Genomic DNA, 20,404 nt, shown 5'->3' with positions numbered 1-20,404 from the left:
GTTGTTTGTTTTATTTCAATGATTTAGTTTTTTTTTTTTTAATTTAACCACGGTTACTGACTGACTGAAAGAGAAGCTCAAAGGGATGTTGGCCTCACATCCTGGATAGTTCACTTTTCACGGAACGAGCGGACAGCGTCATGAAGTCACCCTGAACGGCTCATGTACAGTGAAACTTGGTCAAAAGGACTTTGCAGCAGAAGTTCATGGACTTTGTGGAAAAACACCTGTGTGGACAAGGAACGTTGACCAAGCTTAGTCTGGATAGCACCTGGCCTGAACTTTAAAGAAGAATACATCCGTCCAGTAGCAACTTTTGTATTGAACTCATTTCTCGAAGCGACCATCAGCATCAGAACATCTTAAGACGTGCGCTTCAACCGTCCCACCAGCGAGCGAGCTCTCCGTTCCCTTCATCCATCCATTTCTTCCCCTACTCTCTCTTTCTCCTGCTTTACTCTGCCTTTTTCTACGTCTGCTCTGTGTCCTTAATCTCCTCTTCCTCGCCCCCTTCCCCACCTCTCTTCCACCCCATCCTCTTGTCTCTACCCTCCCCAGTGTATGGAGGTGTGGTAAACACCATGTCCTTTCTTTCCCTCAGTGCAGTGTGGGTTGCCAGTGCAGGAGATGAACTCCCAGTAGACAGCTTTGTCTTTGCCGAGCACTCTGATTCACAGTGCGGGGTCATTCCCCCCGAACTGGCAACCTGTGAAAACTCTCCTTTTGGCAGCCCTCTCCTCAGGTGAGTTTCTAACCCCTGGAAGCCAATCAAAGCACAGAGACAGGTAATGAAGTAACAAGCTACACCTCTCTGCTGTGCGCAACCGTCGTCCGCTGGCCTTGCTCTCCACTTACTGCTGCTTTTTTATTTTTTATTTTCTTTTTCCATCGTTTTGCCTGCTCACGACCGAGGACTGTCCATGCTTTTAAATAAATTCAGTATTTTTTATGCTTTGCATCATATGTCCAGCCTTGCTGAGGACTTATTTGTGTTCTCCGTCTTTCTTTATCCTCATTCCTCCCATCTCTGTTACCTTCTCTTCCCTCCAACTCCTCCTCCCTCTCCACCTCCTTGGCCCTGTGTCTGTGCTACAGTGTGGATGAGGCTGGCATAGAGGACCAGCGGTCAGACCAGAGCCAAAGCTCTGGTCCTGAAGCAGAGGTCCAGTCTCCTTCAGGCCATGTGGACCAGGAACAACAGCAGCAACCGGAGCTGGAGGATGGGCTATCTGATTTGGTCCTGGAGGGCAACACTTCCCAACACCACCACGACCAGAAGGTCAGCAACTTGTCATTCCCCAATATTTCTCACGTGAATCAGTATAAGATAAATTCAATGGCGAAACAAGGTTTTTAATTTGATTACAAAATCCAAAGCTTTTAGTGAACACCAAATTCAAGGATTATCATTCAAGTAGGCATGGGGGAAATTTGAACTGTTCAACCTTAATCAGATGTAAACATGGACATGTGGCGAAAAAAAAGTATGGCGAGTGTGCACAACTGTCTGCAAAGAGTAGTGTTGTTTTTGTCAGCCTGTTTTAATTTTAGTCTTAGTCTAGTCTTTGTGTCAAGCCGTCCTTTTAGTTTTTATTAGTTTTAGTCACATTTACACTCTTTTTAGTCTAGTCAAGTTTCGGTCGACTAAAAGTCTGAGCATTTTAGTCTTATTTTAGTCAGAATTATCCGTGACTATTTTCGTCTAGTTTTAGTCAATGAAAATTGTATTTTAGTCTCTTTTTAGTAATGCTGTTCTATTTAACCCAGTCAATATAGTGTAAGTACCTAGCAGTATAGTATGGGTTTAGCCAAACCCATTTCACAATTCAAACAAGGTTGTCTTATTATTATATTATTGTTACCCTTTAGACTCAAGAATACATCCACTCCAGACACAAAGACGCTCCGATTTGAATTCACAACATATTTATTTTACCAAGCAAAGCCGGCTGACTGGCCATCGGTCCCGTTCTCTGTGTCAGCTGTCTGTCGTTAACACTAACCTACCGCAGCTGCATCTTCTAAATAATGTCACGAGTGGGGATTGAGGAAGTGATGTCGCCTGCAACTGCGCAGTGCGACCTGATGCAGCCCCTGAAGTGAGACACAGGAAACAGAAATAGTGCAAAATAATAATAACGCGACTAAACGAGACGAAATAACGTGTTAGTCCACGAAAATGACGAGACATTTTAGCAGTTTTTATTGTGTAAACCACATTTAGTCTCATTTTTATTCGTCAACAATATTGCATTATATATTTAATTATAGTTATCGTCGCCATGACCAGCATTTAAGTTGCGTTTCATCTTGTTTTCGTCATGTGATAAAGGTCCGTTGACGATGATATTTAGTCATATTTTTCGTTTTACAAAAGCAACACAAGCAAAGAGCAGCTTTTGAATGCTTCAAGTGGCAAGTGCTGAGTCGACGCACTTTCAGATGCTGTTTTCATGGTTGAGCGGTAATGAAAGACGAGTGTATCCTGGGGAATTTACGCATTTTCACATGGACCGTGTGCCTTGTGTATTTGTACATTATTCTGCTGGTTTGAAGCCGAGACCTGGTGACTGATCTGCAAGTGGCTGGTAATGGCTCCTGCCGGAACTGTTGGGTGTTTACATAAGAGGCCGTCTGAGTTGGTGGATTTTTAGGATCAGACTCTCGTGAGGTCCAAAAGGGTGCTTATATAATCCATCAAAATATTATTCACAGCTCAGTGCATCTCAATGCTTTCGTGGCCAGGGGCTAACTGACTGCCATGAACTGTGGACGGGAGTCATTTGATTGTTCTAACACACACTCTGCCTTTGTGTTAGTGACTGGTCAGAGCATGCAATTCATGTAGCGCACCACAAACAGCAGGATGCAAATAATCTCATCATATTTAGCAATAGACATTAATTTACAACGCACTGTGTTCTTGCATGAAATAAGCATATAAGGGGATTTGGTGAGGTGTAGCTGTCACTCAGGGCCTGTGTGTGTCCGTCTGTGTGTCTCAGGCAGGGGATGCCAGTAATGCCAGGGAGACTGATCCCTCAGTGCCCAGCAAAGAAGACATCCCCACCTTCGACGAGTGGAAGAAACAAGTCATGGAGGTGGAGAAAGAGAAAAGTGAGTGCATACATTATTAAAGCACACATTTAGAGACGTGTGCACAAATGGAAAGAGGGACATTACAGCTGTGTGCACTGTCCCGTAAGGACGTTTGAATCCAGAGTCTCTCTTTGAGGCTTTTTGTCTCACGAAGCTGCACAACTCCAAGATAGCCTAATGATGTTAATCTCAGTTTCTGACACCGGCCCAGGCACAATTTGCAGCATTGCTTCTGTAGACAAAAGAGGCCTTCAGATGTCAGTTTAAATCTGCATCTAATTTTGCTTCTTCTTTGTCCTTCTTGGCACTGGGTTTTCGTGCATTGTCTGCCTCCTCTACCTCTACCCCCTTTTCTCTTTTGCTTCCTTCCTTGTGTTCTATTCCTGTCTGTCTCTCTCAACATCTCCCTCTCTGTTCTCTCTTTCTCCCTGTGCACGTCATGTGCAGCGGTCAGCAGAGCGTGTGTTTATGCGTGTTGCGTAACCCCTCGACTCGTTCCTCCCAGGCAACGCTCTTTTTTCCACTGTCTGTAATTGGACTAATGTAACACTCCATCTCTGTCCAGGTCAGTCTCTCTATACCTCAACCAGCGGCAGCCCCCATCCAGTGAAGAAGGTCCAGAAAAACTTCAAGAATAACTATGCCTCTGTGGAGTGTGGTGCCAAGATACTCTCTGCCAACAATGAGGCCAAGGTTAGACACACATCGCTGCTGTCCCCTGTCGCCTACACACAAACACATGTACTCACACAGCTGGTGATACAGATGTCTTACTGTTCTGTTGTATCAGCAGATGAATGAAACCTGCTCCAAAATCTCTTGTGCATTAAAGATAAGCATCTAAGCGTAACCTGGGGTAGGTGTTTGGTCTTACATTAAAGGCCGTTAAGGCTCACTGTCATTCTTCTTTCTCTTCTTCAGAGCACCTCAGCTATTCTCATGGAGAATATGGACCTTTACATGCTCAATCCTTGCAGCAACAAAATCTGGTGGGTGCACTGACAAACACTACTGCTACACATTTTTGTCCGTAGCACAACCTGATTTTATTCGTGTGAGTTTCATATGAGTTTATATGCTTGTGAACATTGTCTATTTTCCTCTCCAGGTTTGTGATAGAGCTCTGTGAGCCCATTCAAGTCAAACAGCTGGACATCGCTAACTTTGAGCTCTTTTCATCAACACCTAAAGACTTCTTAGTTTCCATCAGTGACAGGTATACTCACTTTGTTTCTTCTGTGTTCAAGCTGGCTGTGTATTTCAGCCAGCATCAGAAGTGACTGACATGTTCTCACAGGCATGAGGTGGATTTGAGACAAACAAAAAGCTCTGCATTGTGCCATGCTGCAGTGTGTTCAGGCTTCCAGACCAGCTCTTTTGCTGTCGTTCACAGTGGTATGCCGCCTGCAATTAACAAGTAACAATTGATAGAATAGGCAGGAAGGATTATTGCATGTATTGACCTGGTTTAGACCAGACCAGTAGAAGAAAACAGTAGTCATTACCTGTTATTGAACCCTTTTTCAGCACAGGTAGAAGGTGTGGTGATCAAACTCAGCACGTACAGAAACCTGCGAATATCACATTTCTTTGCTTTAAGCATGACTGACACTCATAATACGGTTGAGGTTTAATGTAAAGTCATGATATCTCAAAGCTTTAAAATGCAGAATGTGTAGCCTTTGAAATTTCAGTTCTCATGTAACGACATTAATGCCAGCAAGTTTCTTATTTCATGGTTACTAATTGCATTTGTATGATGAATGATGATGAATTGGAGAAGGTTTGACTGATTTTTGGAGGTCGTCAAATTGGTTCGCACTCATTCACCTCCTCCTCAAGCAGCACCATATAGAAAAACATATCCAGAGCAGGACTGGGTAAAATCATCTCCTTCCTCCTGTGTTATCAGCTCTAACCTTAGCGCTGCCTGAGCTTGTGTTGTCTTGTCTGGATTTATTTCCAGCATCATCTCGCACCACAACTCATAAATTCCCCGTCTGGCATGCAATGACAGCCCTCCAGTCACATGGAGTACATCGGCATTTTCACCCAGCCTTTGAGAACATGCCAAATTTTGTTTGAAGCACAACGTAGCCCTCACACACGGGTATCTTACCTTTCCCTTGTTCTGTCTGCAGATATCCCACCAACAAGTGGGTAAAGCTGGGTACTTTCCATGCCCGTGACGAGCGCATTGTCCAGAGCTTCCCCCTGGATGAACAGCTTTATGCTAAATATGTGAAGGTACAGCTTTTTTCTTCCTCCTGCACTAATTGTACACTTGTGTCTTAAGGAGAGGAACTATAAACAACTGATTTATTCATCGTCAGAAGAATATTACAGTTCCCAGTCAATAAGTATACACAGACGCATTCATACACAAGTTAAGGCTGTGCTTCAAGCTCAGGGGACCCACTTATGACTTCATGGTAAGTTAGTCGTGCCGTCAGCGCTGCCTGTGACCCCTCCCTTTAGCTAGAGGCAGAAATATGACTTGGTGTGAATGAATGTGAGATTTCATGACAGAACTTCCCTTGTAGAAACTAAAGGGCAGATATTCATTACCATCGGGTGGATTATGTTTGAGTGTTGGGTGTCACAACTCATCGGGCCAAGTTGGTCCAACCCTGTTGGGGCCGAACACTGAGGACAGTCAGGAAATTAAATCATCATCATTGTTTGCCTTCTGCTCAAGTCGTTCCCACGAAGATTCATTTAAACTTTAGACTTTCAAGCATTTGATTTGTACAGCTGAAAGCAGGACCTCTTAGGTGTAAGCAGGAGAAATTAACTGGCAAACCAGCAGGACAGCGCTGTGGCGTGCTTTAATTTTATTTGAGAGTTCATTCAGGTTGAAAGTGTCAGCTGATCTTACAAACATCTGCCTGCAGCTCTGACTGCAGGGTTTACAGTCATCACTTTGTGCATCTCCACATCCAAAATTTCACCCAAATTAGCCTCCTCCTGGCTTAAACTGAAGCATAAACAAACAGGGCTCTGTTCTTTCTGTCACTCACATGGCCCCCTTGTCGTTGAGTGTATTGTTCACTGTATTTATTCAGTCATTCAACGTGTGCTCCTGGCTGACTGGAGACCAAACAGGAGCGTCTTTTAGTGAAAATGAATTACATGTTGAGCGTCAGTTAGTGCTGAATCCATCCAGTTTTCACACAAAAGGTCACTGGTCACAGGACAACACCAGGCTGCTCTGATCTGAACAAGCATTGACTGAAAAGTATGCTTCTGAGCTGTCTGTCTCCTCACACCTCTACCCTCTGTGTTGCTCACTAATTATTCATTGTGCAGACTTGTTGCTGAGATGATTATCCTTTTCATGTGGCAGGTGTGGGTGTTACGAGTGGGTGCTGACTGTGATTCGTGTGCTCTGTTATGAAATGATGTTTTTATTACGTAAACTGATTTTTTCGTCCAGAGAGTTTGAGGATTGTCTGCTTTGGTTACCACTCTGATCTAAGCAGCTGAGAACGGTTACGTCCTGCTCGGATGTTTTACGTCTGTCCCGAGCGTGTCTGTCTGTCCCTCTGTCTTGCTTGTGCTGCTTTCTATCTGTTTGTTTGTTAGAAACCTTTCTACAACCCTGATTCCAAGAAAAAGGGACACTGTGTAAAAACAACTAAAACACAATGTGGTAATTTGCTAATGGACTGAAAACAGTACAAAGACAATATATTTAATGTTCAGCTTCATTAATTTTTGGAAATATATGCTTGTTCTGAATTCAGCCTGGAAGGATCAGTTGTTCACATGCGAGGATGGAGCGACGTTCACCACTTCGTGAACGCGTGATTGTATCAGGAACACTTTGTAAAACAGCTCATTTGCAAATGATTGCATTCTGTTTTATTACATTTTTCACAGCGTCCCAACTTTGTTGGAATCAGAGTCGTAGTATTTTGCTTGTGGCCTGTTCTAGAATAATGATTGAGCGTATACCCGCAGTGTGTTTGTCTTATGAGAGAGCCAGACTGTGAGCCAATGCCTGACTTGCTTGTAGCTTGAATCAGTCCTTACTCATTTCTTTCTCTTGTTTTCTTTCTCTCTCTCCTCCTGTCCTTCTCCTGTCTTCCTCTCGCATCAGATGTTCATCAAGTACATAAAGGTTAGCCCTCTTCTCTCTCTGTCGGAGGTCACGATTAGCTGTTAATGCACTCCTGTAATGTTGTCGTACACTTAAATGGGTGAGCTTTGGCAGAACACCATCTTTAATGCATGTGAAAGATATTAAACAAGTAGAATATGCACACAAGCCTTGTTGTCAACGCTTGGCAATTCTAGTATTTATTTTGACGTGTTTGGTGGTACTGCGGGTTTATGGAGCGGGAGCACGTATATTATTGGCTGTGGCAGTGTTGTGAAGGTGTGGATGATGTTTCAGTGAAGCCGTTTGTCCATTTTCCCTGCAGGTTGAACTCCTCTCCCACTTTGGATCAGAACACTTCTGTCCACTCAGTCTCATCAGGTAAGAGAGCAAATACTGCTCTGTTCTATTCAAAGACCTCTTTTTTTATTTGTTACATCTAAATAATCCAAAAAGAATTAATAAACCACCACACAGAGGACTAAAACCCAGCCTGCAAACCAGCTGTCAAATTAACTGAATGAAGTAACAACACAGAAATGCTTTGTTACTTCTTCCTGTTCTGTGTTTCACCTGGGTTTGTCATGCTGAATGATTGATGTCACACAAATGTACACACAGAAAGGTCAGTGGGCCTACATGTGTGTCCCAGATCAGCTGTTGTGGTTTCAAGGTGCAGTAAAACTCTCCTGCACGTGTTCACAAGAAGGTCAGAATAGATTATCTGCAAGAAAATGACTTTTTTCTAAAAATCCGATCTGAGCAGTAATTTCCCCAGAAACAGTTCGCCTCCTCTTCTGTGTCGTAATAACAACACATGTTCTTTTCTGGAGGCACTGTAGGTTTGTTTGTGTAACACATTGTGTGTGTTTTGTTCAGGGTGTTTGGTACCAGCATGGTGGAGGAGTATGAGGAGATAGCAGATTCCCAGTACCCTTCAGAGAGACTGGAGTACTTGGATGAAGACTATGGTAAGCTCATGATCTGTTACGTCTTTAACAGGGATTTGTTGTCCAGCTACTTTTGCAGCATCGGTTGCAAATTTATCATTTTTTCAGCTTACTAACAGAAGAAGATGAATGCAGGTATTAACCTGAACATAATTTCAAACTGCCTCACCTGACGGCACAATACATGCACTGCAATTTAAGACCGCAAAGGACCCTGAGAAGAGAGTCAAATGACATTCTTGCTGTTCAACTTAGTCACCAAATACCTCATGTTGGCGTTAACTATTAATACCAGCTGACCTTTTGCACCTCAGTATCCCTGACTGACTCCTTCCCTCTGGCAGAATTTTGTGTATTTTCTTGTAAAATTCTAAAAAAATATATATTTTTAATTTCTTCTGATGTAATTGTGTTTTGTGCATTTTTAAGTGGAGGTGTGTGTTTGTTGAACCTGCATTGTGTCCTTTTCTGCAGACTATCCACCTGGCTACCAACCATCAGAGGCCAAGGCCTCTAAAAACCTGCTTGGCTCAGCAACCAGTATGTACACACAGACGCACGCACGCATGTACACTGCATTAATACAATTAACTGCCAGCAAATAAGCTGTAACAATACGGTCGACATCAGCAGAAGTTTAGTCTGTTTTGGGTTTGCATCACTGTCCTTAGATAACTGATTAAAGGATAATTAAAACATTAGCACAGTAACACATTAATCAGTATTTTGAAGGGTTAAAAGCAGAGCAGCAAGCAGCATGGTAACACACACACACACACACACACACACACACACACACACACACACACACACACACACATAGATGTATTCTGAGGTTTGGGTTGCAGAAATGTTACAGCCTGCACTCGACTTTTTAAACCACACACACATGCAAACACACTGGTGCCCCTCTGTCTCCTGATTTAGCAAAGGGAGGACCGGTGCACCCTCACACACACAAATACTGTACATAGAAATCTTCTTCTTTTTTTTTGAGAATGAGAGCTGAAGGAAAACGCTGCGAAAGAAAGTTCGAGACAGAAACAGTGGAAATAATGTCAGTGTCAGAAAGGAACGTCATGCCAGAGCCTGTGGTTTTATTAATACATGTTTGGCCGCAAGCTGCTGCCTGTAAACTTATTTACCAGAAATCTCATGCCTTTCAGGATAACTCTGTGTGTGTGTTCTTTTCCTGTAGATGCCATCCTAAACATGGTAAACAACATTGCTGCTAACGTGCTGGGCGGAAAGCCAGAGCTGGAGGGTGGAGCAGAAACAGGAGGTACTCATCCCTCCGACACCTAATGCTTCCATTTTTCCATCACGCTTCACCTTTCAGCCTCTCATATCCACAACTCCGTCTTGTAAATGGCCACTTTTCTGATTTTCCACATAAATCCTGTCATTGTAATGTGGGAAGACAAAAATCTGACACAAATAACCCCACTGTGGTCTGTGTCTCCAGAGCTGTTTGTGGGATGCTGCATTTAACCGCATGTCTTGCACCATTTTGACTTACTCGCATAGCACTCACTCAAAGATATGAACTTTGTTTAGTTCTTAGTTTCATTAGTTTTTCACTTGAGGCGGTTTCTGTTTAATATGTTTATTCGAGTTTTAAACAATACAAAGTATATAGACAACAATATACACCATGAGAGAGAGAGTAGGGCTGAAAAAAAAACATATCAAAACCCCACCCCACACACACCCCTTTCCCCACTGTCACAAAAAGAAAAATCAGTAAGACATGAATATTTACACACAGACCCTCAGTGAATCAGCCATGAGAAGACTCACTCCTACACCGTTGTTGACGTCTGGTCAAAGAAATCCAAGAAAGGCCCCCACACCCGATGGAACTGTCCTTCAGAGCCCCTCATCATACACCGAATTTTTTCAAGCTTCAAATGAAACAGCGTGTCCCTGATCCAGTGTGATAGCGTGGGTGGGACCGCATCCCTCCACTTCAGTAAGATTAAGCGGTGCGCTAACAAGGTTGAAAAAGCAATGACCTTCCGACCCCCGGCAGGTGACCCCTCGACAGTGATCCCAAAAAGCAGCAAGAGCGGGTTTAAGGTTAAGAAAGTGCTTCACAGATACCTTCCCAGTATCGCTGTATCTTGGGACAGAGCAAGAACATGTGGATTAGACTGGCCTCCGCCACATCGGGTCAACTTTGAACTGAATTAGAGCATGTCTTGCACACATTGAAGATGAATGAATTTTTCTTAAAATATTAGACCACGCTTGAGACGGTTTGCTTTAGTTTTTAGCTTTATGTCCCAAACTGAACAGTGTATTTTAAAGGCGTCCTGTGCCTTAAGTGACACTGTGAGAGTACTGTGTGACACTGCTGCTCTGCAAGCCTGCTTCATACACAGTAACAGGCGTACTTCAGGTTTACGAGGTGAAACGGCGTTCTCTTTTGTTTGAAACGTAAGGCTTTGGCAAGCATTTGCTTTTCCTCTCTTGAAGCAGCCACACCTCGTCACAAGACAACATGATGTGTAACTGGTTTATCCATATAAAAAACGCATCATCGTTTCCAGATTAGCACTCGTAAACAAAAAAAAAACCTCGTAAAGCTTGTTTCGCATGAGATACCCACCCAACGCTACGTGTTTGTCCTTTTCATTTCTAATGACTACATGAATACTTTTCTTGAGATTATTGCAGAACAGAGTTAATGGAAATAATTATTCACATTTTCTTCCACAGACTTAAAAGCATAATCTTAAAATAGCAGTTGCATAGAAAAGCAGGACACTGTCCTGATCTGTGCTCCCTCTCTCGCTGCTCGGCTGCCCTTTTTCTCCCTCTCTCTGTCTCTGACTGCCAGCCTGTCTTCCCACATATTGTTTGGATTAACTGCTCCTAAAACTAGGTCACTTTATTTCCTGCGAAAGTGCGAGCGTGTGCATAGCTTTGAAAGCTTATGTGTATATATGCTCAGAGAGCCAGATGTTTGTATGGCTTTTGGCAGGAGGTCTCCAGCAGCGTCGATGAAGAACTTTGGCTATCTGTGTTTTACTTCTTGGCAGAGGAGCACAGATGAATTAAGGCCGAGGGGGGCCAAGGCTGTTCCTCCCCTGTTTACCCCACAGAGAGTTGATTCAATATGACTCTATTTCTCTGCTTTCCCCACGTAGCATCTAGCTAAAGGGAAAACTGCCTGACACACAGGTTTCACTTGGTGTTTATATTTTCTTTATGCTCCTTTACACTTTCTTTATGGATTTGTGTTTCTTTCCTTTAACTAAAACAAGATGGAGAAAAACCAAAAAGTGCCTCTACTTCTCTTCTTTAAAGTTAGAGGTCTGATTTCCATTTAGACCAGCAGTGAGCAGGAAAGAGAGAGTGTGGGAGAGAGTTTGAACTGGACTAGACTGGTTCACAGTATTTCTGACTTTCCCAAACATGGGCTTGCAGCCACACCGTGCTGCAGAAAGGCTCTCTGTTCTGTGCTCCTACGGCCGCACAAGCCCCGCTACCATCAACGTGTTTTTATGCACATTTTGAAGTATTACATCAGAGAAGGTTGATGGAAATCATTAAATTCAAACATAAACTTTGCAAAAAAAAAAAAAAGCTTTTACGCAAACTTTTCTAAAAAGAGTTAAAGTGCTAAATGGGAGATCTAAACACCTTTTTAGAATAAGCTCTGGCGTCGTGAACATTTAACTCACATGACTGATCAGCTGTCTGCAGATTAAAACGTCTCATCATCGCTCCACACAGCTGTGATGTAACCTCGCTCCCATCAGTTAGTTTTTGACATTTTCACAGTTTGAGCTTGAACTGGCGCTCTTTTAATTGCTTCTTTTTTTTGCATCCTCTTCTTCTGCAATGGTAAAATGGTTTTCCTGACATTAAAACTTGCGACATGTTTGAAACCCAGCCATAGCATTCTTGAGAAACCTGCCACTGCCAAGTTATGTGGCTGTGCGCAGTCTGAAACAATAAGCGAGTGTTATCACATTTGTTAATTGTGTGTTTGTCCAACTGACAGGTAATACAACAGAGAGGGACGAAAACGAGAGCACAGAAGTTACACCAAAACCAGCTGAAACACCTCACGACTCTGCAGTGTAAGACCAATAAATCATTTTGAATGTTAACCCATTCATATGTTAAGGTTGAGTTACGTTGTTTCACGTCATTTGTCTTCTATAACTCTCCCAAAAAACTAAATTTGTGTCTGTGTCTTTCCTCCAGACTGGAGCCTGCAGAGCCAGAACACTCTGCAACCCCGGAGGACTCCAGTGTCACCAGTGATCCTTCCACACCTTCCCCCTCATCCCCCGACTCCCATGAGGACAGACAGATTGTCACTCTGGTAGAGGAGGAGGAGGATGAAGAGCCCAGACAGTCGACTGTCACCCTGATGGAGGAGGAGGGAGAGGAAGAGGAAGAGAAGAGAGAGGAGGAGACGAGGAGGGAGGCAGACAGGAACCAGTGGGAGAGCCAGACTTACTGCCCTTTCTCCTCCTTCTCCTCCTTGTCTCTGTCCTGCATGGCCACCCTGCCGGAGCTGCTCCACCGCTGGTGCTCCGCCAGGCTGGCCAAGGAGAGGCTCCGCAGCCTCAGGCGGAGGCAGCTGAGCCTTCAAACGCAGACGAACGCTGATGCAAACACTCCTTCCCTCACACACACACCTCCCCTGATCCTCGCCCCTGTTCCCACGCCACTCAAAGAAACCCTCCCCCTTACAGAAAAAGAGCCCGAGATGCCCGTTAAGGGCCAAAATGAGGGCAGCATTGAGGGTGAGGTGCCCACCACACATACTGACACTGACACCCCTGACTCACACACTCCAGAGCTCAACATCCTCCTAGAGCCCAGCAGAACGGCCACCATCCCCCCTCACAGTTACTCAGGCGTCCAGAGCTCCCTGGCCTGGCCTACCCCCACCCACGAGGAGAGGATCCTTCCTCCCATTAAAGACGCAGCCCTGGACCCTGTCCCCACTCCACCCCTCCAAGCTGTCTCGATCCCAGAGACGCAACAGGCCAGCAGTGCCACCCCCACCCTCATCTCTCCCCCACAGCTTGTAGCCTCTGAGACTGCTCCTCCTGGCGTTGTGGTGTCCCCTGTTAAGGAGCAGTCTGTTCAGCCTCTTCCCACTGCGTTGAGGCCTGAAGACCTCATCCCCCCTCCCACTGAACTGCCAGCAGCTCTCGCACCGACTGACACTCATACAGACACAATAAAGTCAGGTGCAGACGGTGGGGAATCACAAAGACACAGTGTCCTTCCTTCTCAGACTCATGGGGAGCAGGGGGACTCTCTCACTCAGACAGGAGAGCCCCATCGGGTAGAGGACACGGTGGACGAGGACCTGTTAAGCTCCAACGGGAACGGGAACGTCCACCGGACAGCTACAGACTTCTATGCAGAGCTGCAGAATGGTGGAGATTATAACGGCGGAGCGGTGAACGGGAACGGCGTCTTATTGAATGGGGGAGCGGTGCACGGCTCCAGCCAGAAGGAGAGCGTGTTCATGAGGCTGAACAACAGGATCAAAGCCCTGGAGATGAACATGAGTCTGTCCAGCAGATACCTGGAGGAGCTCAGCCAGAGGTAAACCTCAGAATCATATCGTAGTAACTAGATAGCATGTCTTCCAGGTGCCATTATAGCATGAATTTCAAGTAAGTTAAGTAAGTAAGTTTTGCGTTCTTGTTGCTCAGATACCGTAAACAGATGGAAGAGATGCAGCGAGCGTTCAACAAGACCATCATCAAGCTGCAGAACACCTCCCGCATTGCTGAGGAGCAGGTCAGTGTACACGAAGGCACGACGAGTTCAAGCAGAACAGTCACGCGTCATTGTCTGATAGTGCTGACTGACAGATGACAAACTGTGCTGCGTTTCAGGACCAGAAGCAGACCGAGTCCATCCAGGTCCTGCAGAGCCAGCTGGAGAACGTCACCAAACTGATGCTCAATCTGACCGCGACGGTCGGCCAACTGCAGAAAGAGGTAACGATTACATGTTCACAAACCGGTTCAGAAGTAATGTCTGTTTATCGTTTTAGCTTTCAGAGCTAACACTAATATGAGACCAAGCTAATCATTTGTGTTCAGTTTAGAGATTTTAGTTCTCTGAGGTTAATAATAATCTGCATACAGGATGTTCCTGCTGGACCTCGTGGCTTCATTAACACTGTTCATGGAACAGATTTCTCCGTTTCTCTGCCGAACACAAACCAGAGTTAGAAATGTGTGAAGTTTCCAGCTTGTTATTCACTCTGACCTCAGCCACAAGGTGTTTGAAGTCACACTGAAATTTAACAGACCGTGTGGAAATGAGGCTGCGAAGCACATTTTTGAAGCTGAACAGGGGAATACTGAAGAGATGATGGCTGAAAGAACACGGACAAATTACACCAATTACGTCAAATGCTGTATGTGACTCATATTTGAATATTTGAAGCCTCTCCACCAATTGTAAACTGAGACATGAGATTAAAAGCAGTTGATGGTACGACATACATACAGCAACATTTGGAGACCATGCAAAAAACATAGTTCAATAGTCCCAAAATATTTCTGAAGCCAATGAACTCTCCGACTTTCTGACCGACGCTCATTGAGAGCGTTCGGCTCCAGTACAGCTGTTTGACAAGAGGACGTTTTGTTTCCATAAGGATAGAATAACATTAGAAATACACGGGTTTATGAAAGATAAATACGGATGAATGTAGTTGGACGACACAGCGGGGAAGGAATTTCTATTACAATTGCTGAATTATATGCATGTGTACAAAACTGGGTTGTGATTCTCAGACTTGTTGAACGTTTCCTCCGCAGGTGTCTGACCGTCAGAGCTACCTGGTGGTCTCTCTGGTTCTGTGTCTGGCTCTGGGCCTCCTGCTGTGTCTGCAGTGCTGCCGCAGCTCCGCTCCCAGCCCCAACACCAGCGCTGCTGCCCTTCCCAAGAGCAACCACTACCCCAGCCCCAAGAGGTCTGTCTCTCACACACACACACATTCCTGCCATGCATGAATAGAACATTTCTGTCAGCTTTGCTTTTAATTTATTGAGTTATATATAAGGTCATTGTTCTAGCATTCTCAGATCTGTCATTATGATCCCCGACATCCACTTTTACGATGTTGCTGCTTTTGGACAGAGCATATGGGATCACTCCCTTCCCTTCACTTGTCATCTGTTTGCTTTAATGCCGTCGGTCTTGTCCTGCAACTAACTGCAGGAAGCTTGAGAAGCGACAGTATCAACAACACTTAAGAAACCTCAGTGTCATTTTTCTTGTCAGATGCTTCTCCTCCTATGATGATATGAGCCTAAAGCGCAGGGTGACCTGTCCGCTTGTTCGCTCCAAGTCGTTCCACCTGTCCTCTACAGAAGGTAAGAGCCCACGCCCCTGAACACACACACATGTACACACACTGCACACAAGTCTCTGTTTTTCTGTCTCGTGCGTTTCTCCTCCCCTGCCTTTGTCATTGAAACATAAGCAACGTTATCGCCACCGTAGACCCTTTTGGGCTAGTTGCATCAGACTGCTGCGGCTCTTTCCACATAACTGTCCACATCCAAGCACTATCCTTTCTTCATTCTTTCTATCTCTCCAGCTCTCATTCTGTCTATCTCCACTGCTTCCTCTCACACCACGCTCAGTGGCTCATATGCCTGGTGTTGCCAGTGCTTGAGCAACACGAGCCCACAGGAAGAGGCTGGTGCAAGCAATAAAAGAAGTCTTTCACTCATGAAACCTAAAACTCCCCCTGCTGCTCATTATCCCTCAACTATCTGTGTGTGTGTGTGTGTGTCTGTGTATGTATGTGTGTGTGTGTGTGTGTGTGTGTGTGTGTGAGAGAGAGAATTTTGCCCTTGAGGCTGAGAGGCTGTCATTGCCAGCTTGCGTCCACATGCAGGCTTAAGGAGTATAATAATAGAGCATGATGCTTTGCTGGCTCATGGTAGACATTTGCAAGTAGTAATCGATAATAAAATAACATGCTTTTGGTGTGATTTAGCTTGATTTTAGTCCAATTTCTTGCATTATCTTCTCTACAGGCAGTAAGCCGTGGTTAGAATAGAGATTTTTGCTGTTGTATCTTTCAATAAAACTACTTGCAAGGTCACTTCATGCTTGTTACATGTATGTATTCCTGTTTGCCATTCCATCATTAACCTGGCCCCTCTCTCCCCTCCCCAGTAGGTCCAGATGACTTGTACATTGTAGAACCTCTAAGGTTTTCTCCAGAGAAAAAGGTACAGTGTCTGTTCTAACTGCTGCTGTTGGCTGTGACGGCCGCCGTACTTTCAGTGCTGTGTGTTTTCTAGTGTCAGTCTGTTCAATAAGTGTGTCAGAGCAGGGCATGGTTTCTTCATCAGTCACTGATTTCTGCTCTCAGTGGAAGTAGCCAAGATAAAGGCGGCAGCTGAGGAGTGTTAAGATTCAGCTCCAAGCCAAATACCTGTTAACCACTTCTTTGCCGAGCCTGTGGGCGTATTTTCTGGCTTTGAAAACGAGCTTCAGTGCAAGTCCATCAAATTAAAACGGCAGTGAGGTGAATAAAGCGTGGTGTACTGTGCACACAGCGCAGCACTGATCATGATAGCTTTGTTCAAGAAGCAGTTTTGATAATATTTTCTTCTCCATCATTCCCTGTTAAACTTTCCAACCCTTCTTTGATCCATCCATGTGACCTCAGTGAGCAGCACAAAAGTGGTTAATATGGCTTTACGTTGTTACATGTGTGGTGGTTTCCTCTAGATGTTTTTTAATCCTTCGCTCCTCCTGTTTTATGTTCTTCCTGCAGAAAAAGCGCTGCAAGACAAAGTCTTTGGACAAGGTTGAGATTCTGAAGGCGTCCGATCCCTCTGCTCCGCTCACAAACGGGGGTCCAAAGTGCAACGGGTTCCAGCCTTGCCTCCCTGCGCCGCCACCACCTCCACCCCCTCCTCTTCCTCCACCTCCTCCTCCTCCTCTTCCTCCTTCTCTCCCACTGCCTCCCCCTCCCCCTGCAGAGGAGGTGGCATCGCTACCCACTTGCACCTCCAAGGAGTTCCCCTCAGAGACCAGCAGCTGCGGCTCGTCCACCCACTCTGAGGAGTCCTACACGAGCCGCCTCCCCCCTCCCTCTCCCATCTTTCCCTCCGCTGGCCTGTGCAACGGCCACGGCCTGCCTTTCCCCCTCCAGCAGCCCCCAGCTAAGTCCCGTCAGGAGAAGCGCTCGATGAAGCGGCGGAAGTCGCGGCAGACGGAGCTGCAGTTCCCCGCCATGCCGAGCGGGGGCGTCGGCTCTCTGCCCAGCCTGCAGCAGCTTATGAAGGGAAACAAGGAGATCAGCGTCGGGACCATCGGGGTGACAGCGGTCACCGGACAAGTCTGAACACTCACACCTTTACACAACTTTTTACTCACACACAGACACACACACAGAGACACACACTTACACTATATGGTAGCAGGCTTGCGTAGTAAGGAGATGAGGTCTTACTGCATCCCAAAGAACCACATTTCCCATGAGCACCCAGGCGCACCGTGGAACTGAAGTGGCTATGGCATGAGTAGCTCCACATCATCCAGTCCTGATCCACTCCTGTCAAAGACGTGTTTACGGTTATGTGCCTTTATATCTGTTCTCGACCTTTTAATGCTAAAAACGTGACGTTTAAAGAACTGTTGATGTGACAGAGACACTGTGGCGGGAAGTGATGCATCGATACAAGTCACATTCATTGAAGTGTGTTCAAGATGTTTCTTTTTTTTCTACTGGATAAGCACATTGTCCCGTGACAGTTGAGCACCAGTGATCTCTTACGCCCTCTGAGCACAGTGAGGAGAGGTGCCGGCCTCAACTCTACGTTCCTTCACTCCACGGGAACACCGAGAAGTATTCGGCTGCTCTTTTGGATGAAATGCGTCTTTATGAAAGAAGTGCGGAGCGTCACAAGCTACTTCTCTTTTCCTTATTTCCTGCTGTCTTCCATCGCCATCTCTTCATCCATTCTGTCGTTGTCTTGCATCCTAACATGACTGCAGGTGTTTGTATGGGACCAGAGTGTTAATCTTTCTTGTACAGCAGACTCTCCGCTCCTCCTCCTCCTCCTCCTCTGTCTCTGTCAGCCTGTTCCGAACCAGCAGTCAGAGCTGAATGAAGAACATCACTTTGCATGGGGCGAAATGGTCCGAATGTGTTAGTCCTTTCAGTTTAGTGTCGCGTTTAACCTCACATTACAGACACAATCGCAGCAGTTTGGAGATCCTGCTAGCTCACAATGAAATGCATCCACTCTGGATGAGGCCTGAAAAGCTTGCTGACACACAAAATGAAGAGAAATTGCTCAGTTACAGTAGATATTGCAACTGTGAGTAAGGTAAAGTGGGCGCAAAGAGGCTGGAGCCGAGCCAGGGTGTTTTTATCGTCTTTTTTTCTGCTAGATTTTATTATTTCTTTCATCCGTAACTGAGCCATGCTCCTCTCTTGTTGCTGCTGCTGTGATCTGTTTGACTTATTCTCACAGCCAGTAAGGAGGCGAACGTTTCCTGTTCAGGGTACAGTGTAGTGCAGGTGCACTTTAGGTGGCAAAGCTGAATGTTTACACTTCTGTCACGCACACACATATCCTACTGGGACTCTGCAGCTGAGCCTGGCCGGCCAGTTTTATTTATCTATTTATTTATTTAAATGAGACAGATTTTTCTAACGTAGGCGCTGGCTCGCCAGTCTCCACTCCTGCAGTGTCACAGTAGTTTGTCCATGTGAGTATGTTACGTAGAAATATAACAGTGCAATACGCTCAACCATGCTTACGCGTCACTTGGTGGAAGGCTCAACCATCGTTTTTTTTCTGTTTTTGTGCATTTGAGCTCGGGCGCTGGTATTAGCTAACAGTCCCTAATTCTGTTTGTCTCCTGAACTATCGGACGTGCGTGATAGCAGTCCCATGTCCTGCAGAAGCTTTATATATCCAACAAGATAATCCAGCATTGAATCAGAATAACTACAGGCTTTGTCAGATCATCATACTGCTGCATTTGTGTATGTTCAGAGCTGCTGGGTGGTTAAAAGCAGCTGAAGGGGCTAAACTGAGTTCTTTATTGTCCCGTCGCGTGCGCACGCTTGTCTCAGCCCCTTTGTTGACTCGCTAACTAACCAGTTTTAACTCACCCTGTTGATGATTTCATGACCGCGTTAGCATTCAGTTTAATGTTTACACTCTGGGCAGGTGCAGATGTGAAAAGGGGGAGTTCATTTTTTTGTCCGTTTTTTAACTAATAAAATTGAAATGCATGTTTTTTCTTTCTGTATGCTGTTTCTGACTGGCTCTGCGTGGTTGTACATTTTGACAGAGACAGAGATTTCTCTCCCAAAAGAGCACCATTACCTCTTCTTACCAGCTTCTACTGCTCCTCTTTCTCTCGACATATCTTTATTCAGCAAGGTCACCTCTAACCCTCCCATTGCACAACTTTCCTGTGACTGTGAAAAGTTTAAATATGCCTGCTTTTATTAACCACTCTGCCGTGCTCCCGTTCGGAGCTCGTCACTCTGTCAGTCCACATGCCTGCTTTCCTGACCAGCCGATCTGTCTGTGCATCCTCACTCTCATCGTGCACTCAGTCTTTTATTCACTCGTCATTGCTGTTTGACTTTTACGTGTTCGCCCCACCTCGAGTGATAGTTGTGGTTTGTGAGGAAAAGAATATGAATTGTTGTTGAATAAAGGGAACGCAGCAAAGATGGGTATGATTCGGAACACTATTAATGTGATCGTGTTTGTTCCACAAGCCGAGCAGATCATGTTTTGTTTTTTTTTATCCTTTTTGAATGTGTATGATCTTATGTTTGCGTGTGTGTGTGAACCCGTATGCATGTGATAATTCCTGTTGTTGATCTCGTGTGTGTGCGTGTCTGTGTTATGAGAAAGACTACTTTGAATCTACTTATCCCGTAACACAGCGAATAGAGAGAACGCCCTCAGAGAGAAATTCTAGGAGCTCAGTGTGCACTTTGTATGACTCCTCATGCCTTTTTGTTTTTCTACCTTATATGTCAAGTGCTCTCTTTTCTTTTTCTCTCTCTCCCTCTGTCTCTCTGTGATTACTCTGAGGAGCTGCACAGTACCTTTGAGCAAGAGTGAGTGACTACAAAACTGTAGTGCCATTAGAAACTGTGAATTTCTAAATAAACCCTTTTTTTGTTGTCTTTCAACTTGTCTTTGGCTTTTATTGCGACTGCCTTCATGATTCATATCAATCATTAATCGATCTT

General features: G+C 45.1%; 1 protein-coding gene across 3 annotated transcripts in view; it reads left to right on the top strand.

Moving 5' to 3' along the window:
- The window catches only part of suco (SUN domain containing ossification factor), a 41,664-nt gene extending 21,322 nt beyond the window's left edge, over window positions 1–20,342 (top strand). Inside the window, exons 5-24 of one of the 3 annotated variants that reach the window (XM_070960322.1) lie at window positions 602–742; window positions 1,096–1,279; window positions 3,006–3,117; window positions 3,665–3,792; window positions 4,021–4,088; window positions 4,208–4,315; window positions 5,241–5,346; window positions 7,202–7,222; window positions 7,527–7,582; window positions 8,081–8,172; window positions 8,626–8,691; window positions 9,350–9,433; window positions 12,164–12,242; window positions 12,370–13,734; window positions 13,845–13,932; window positions 14,031–14,135; window positions 14,967–15,121; window positions 15,433–15,524; window positions 16,339–16,394; window positions 16,946–20,336. In XM_070960322.1, the coding sequence (XP_070816423.1) occupies window positions 602–742; window positions 1,096–1,279; window positions 3,006–3,117; window positions 3,665–3,792; window positions 4,021–4,088; window positions 4,208–4,315; window positions 5,241–5,346; window positions 7,202–7,222; window positions 7,527–7,582; window positions 8,081–8,172; window positions 8,626–8,691; window positions 9,350–9,433; window positions 12,164–12,242; window positions 12,370–13,734; window positions 13,845–13,932; window positions 14,031–14,135; window positions 14,967–15,121; window positions 15,433–15,524; window positions 16,339–16,394; window positions 16,946–17,518 (3,679 nt within the window). In that variant the 3' untranslated portion in view covers window positions 17,519–20,336. Of the gene's footprint in view, window positions 1–601; window positions 743–1,095; window positions 1,280–3,005; window positions 3,118–3,664; window positions 3,793–4,020; window positions 4,089–4,207; window positions 4,316–5,240; window positions 5,347–7,201; window positions 7,223–7,526; window positions 7,583–8,080; window positions 8,173–8,625; window positions 8,692–9,349; window positions 9,434–12,163; window positions 12,243–12,369; window positions 13,735–13,844; window positions 13,933–14,030; window positions 14,136–14,966; window positions 15,122–15,432; window positions 15,525–16,338; window positions 16,395–16,945 lie in introns of all 3 variants that reach the window. The other 2 variants (XM_070960324.1, XM_070960323.1) reach the window with 2 other exon arrangements.
- Window positions 20,343–20,404: the final 62 nt, after the last annotated feature.

The sequence above is a fragment of the Chaetodon trifascialis genome, chromosome 4 (genome assembly GCF_039877785.1).
Source record: "Chaetodon trifascialis isolate fChaTrf1 chromosome 4, fChaTrf1.hap1, whole genome shotgun sequence".
In the NCBI taxonomy this organism is placed as follows: Eukaryota; Metazoa; Chordata; class Actinopteri; order Chaetodontiformes; family Chaetodontidae; genus Chaetodon; species Chaetodon trifascialis.
Note: the sequence above shows the minus strand (reverse complement) of the source record. Positions and strands in the feature narration are given on the sequence as shown.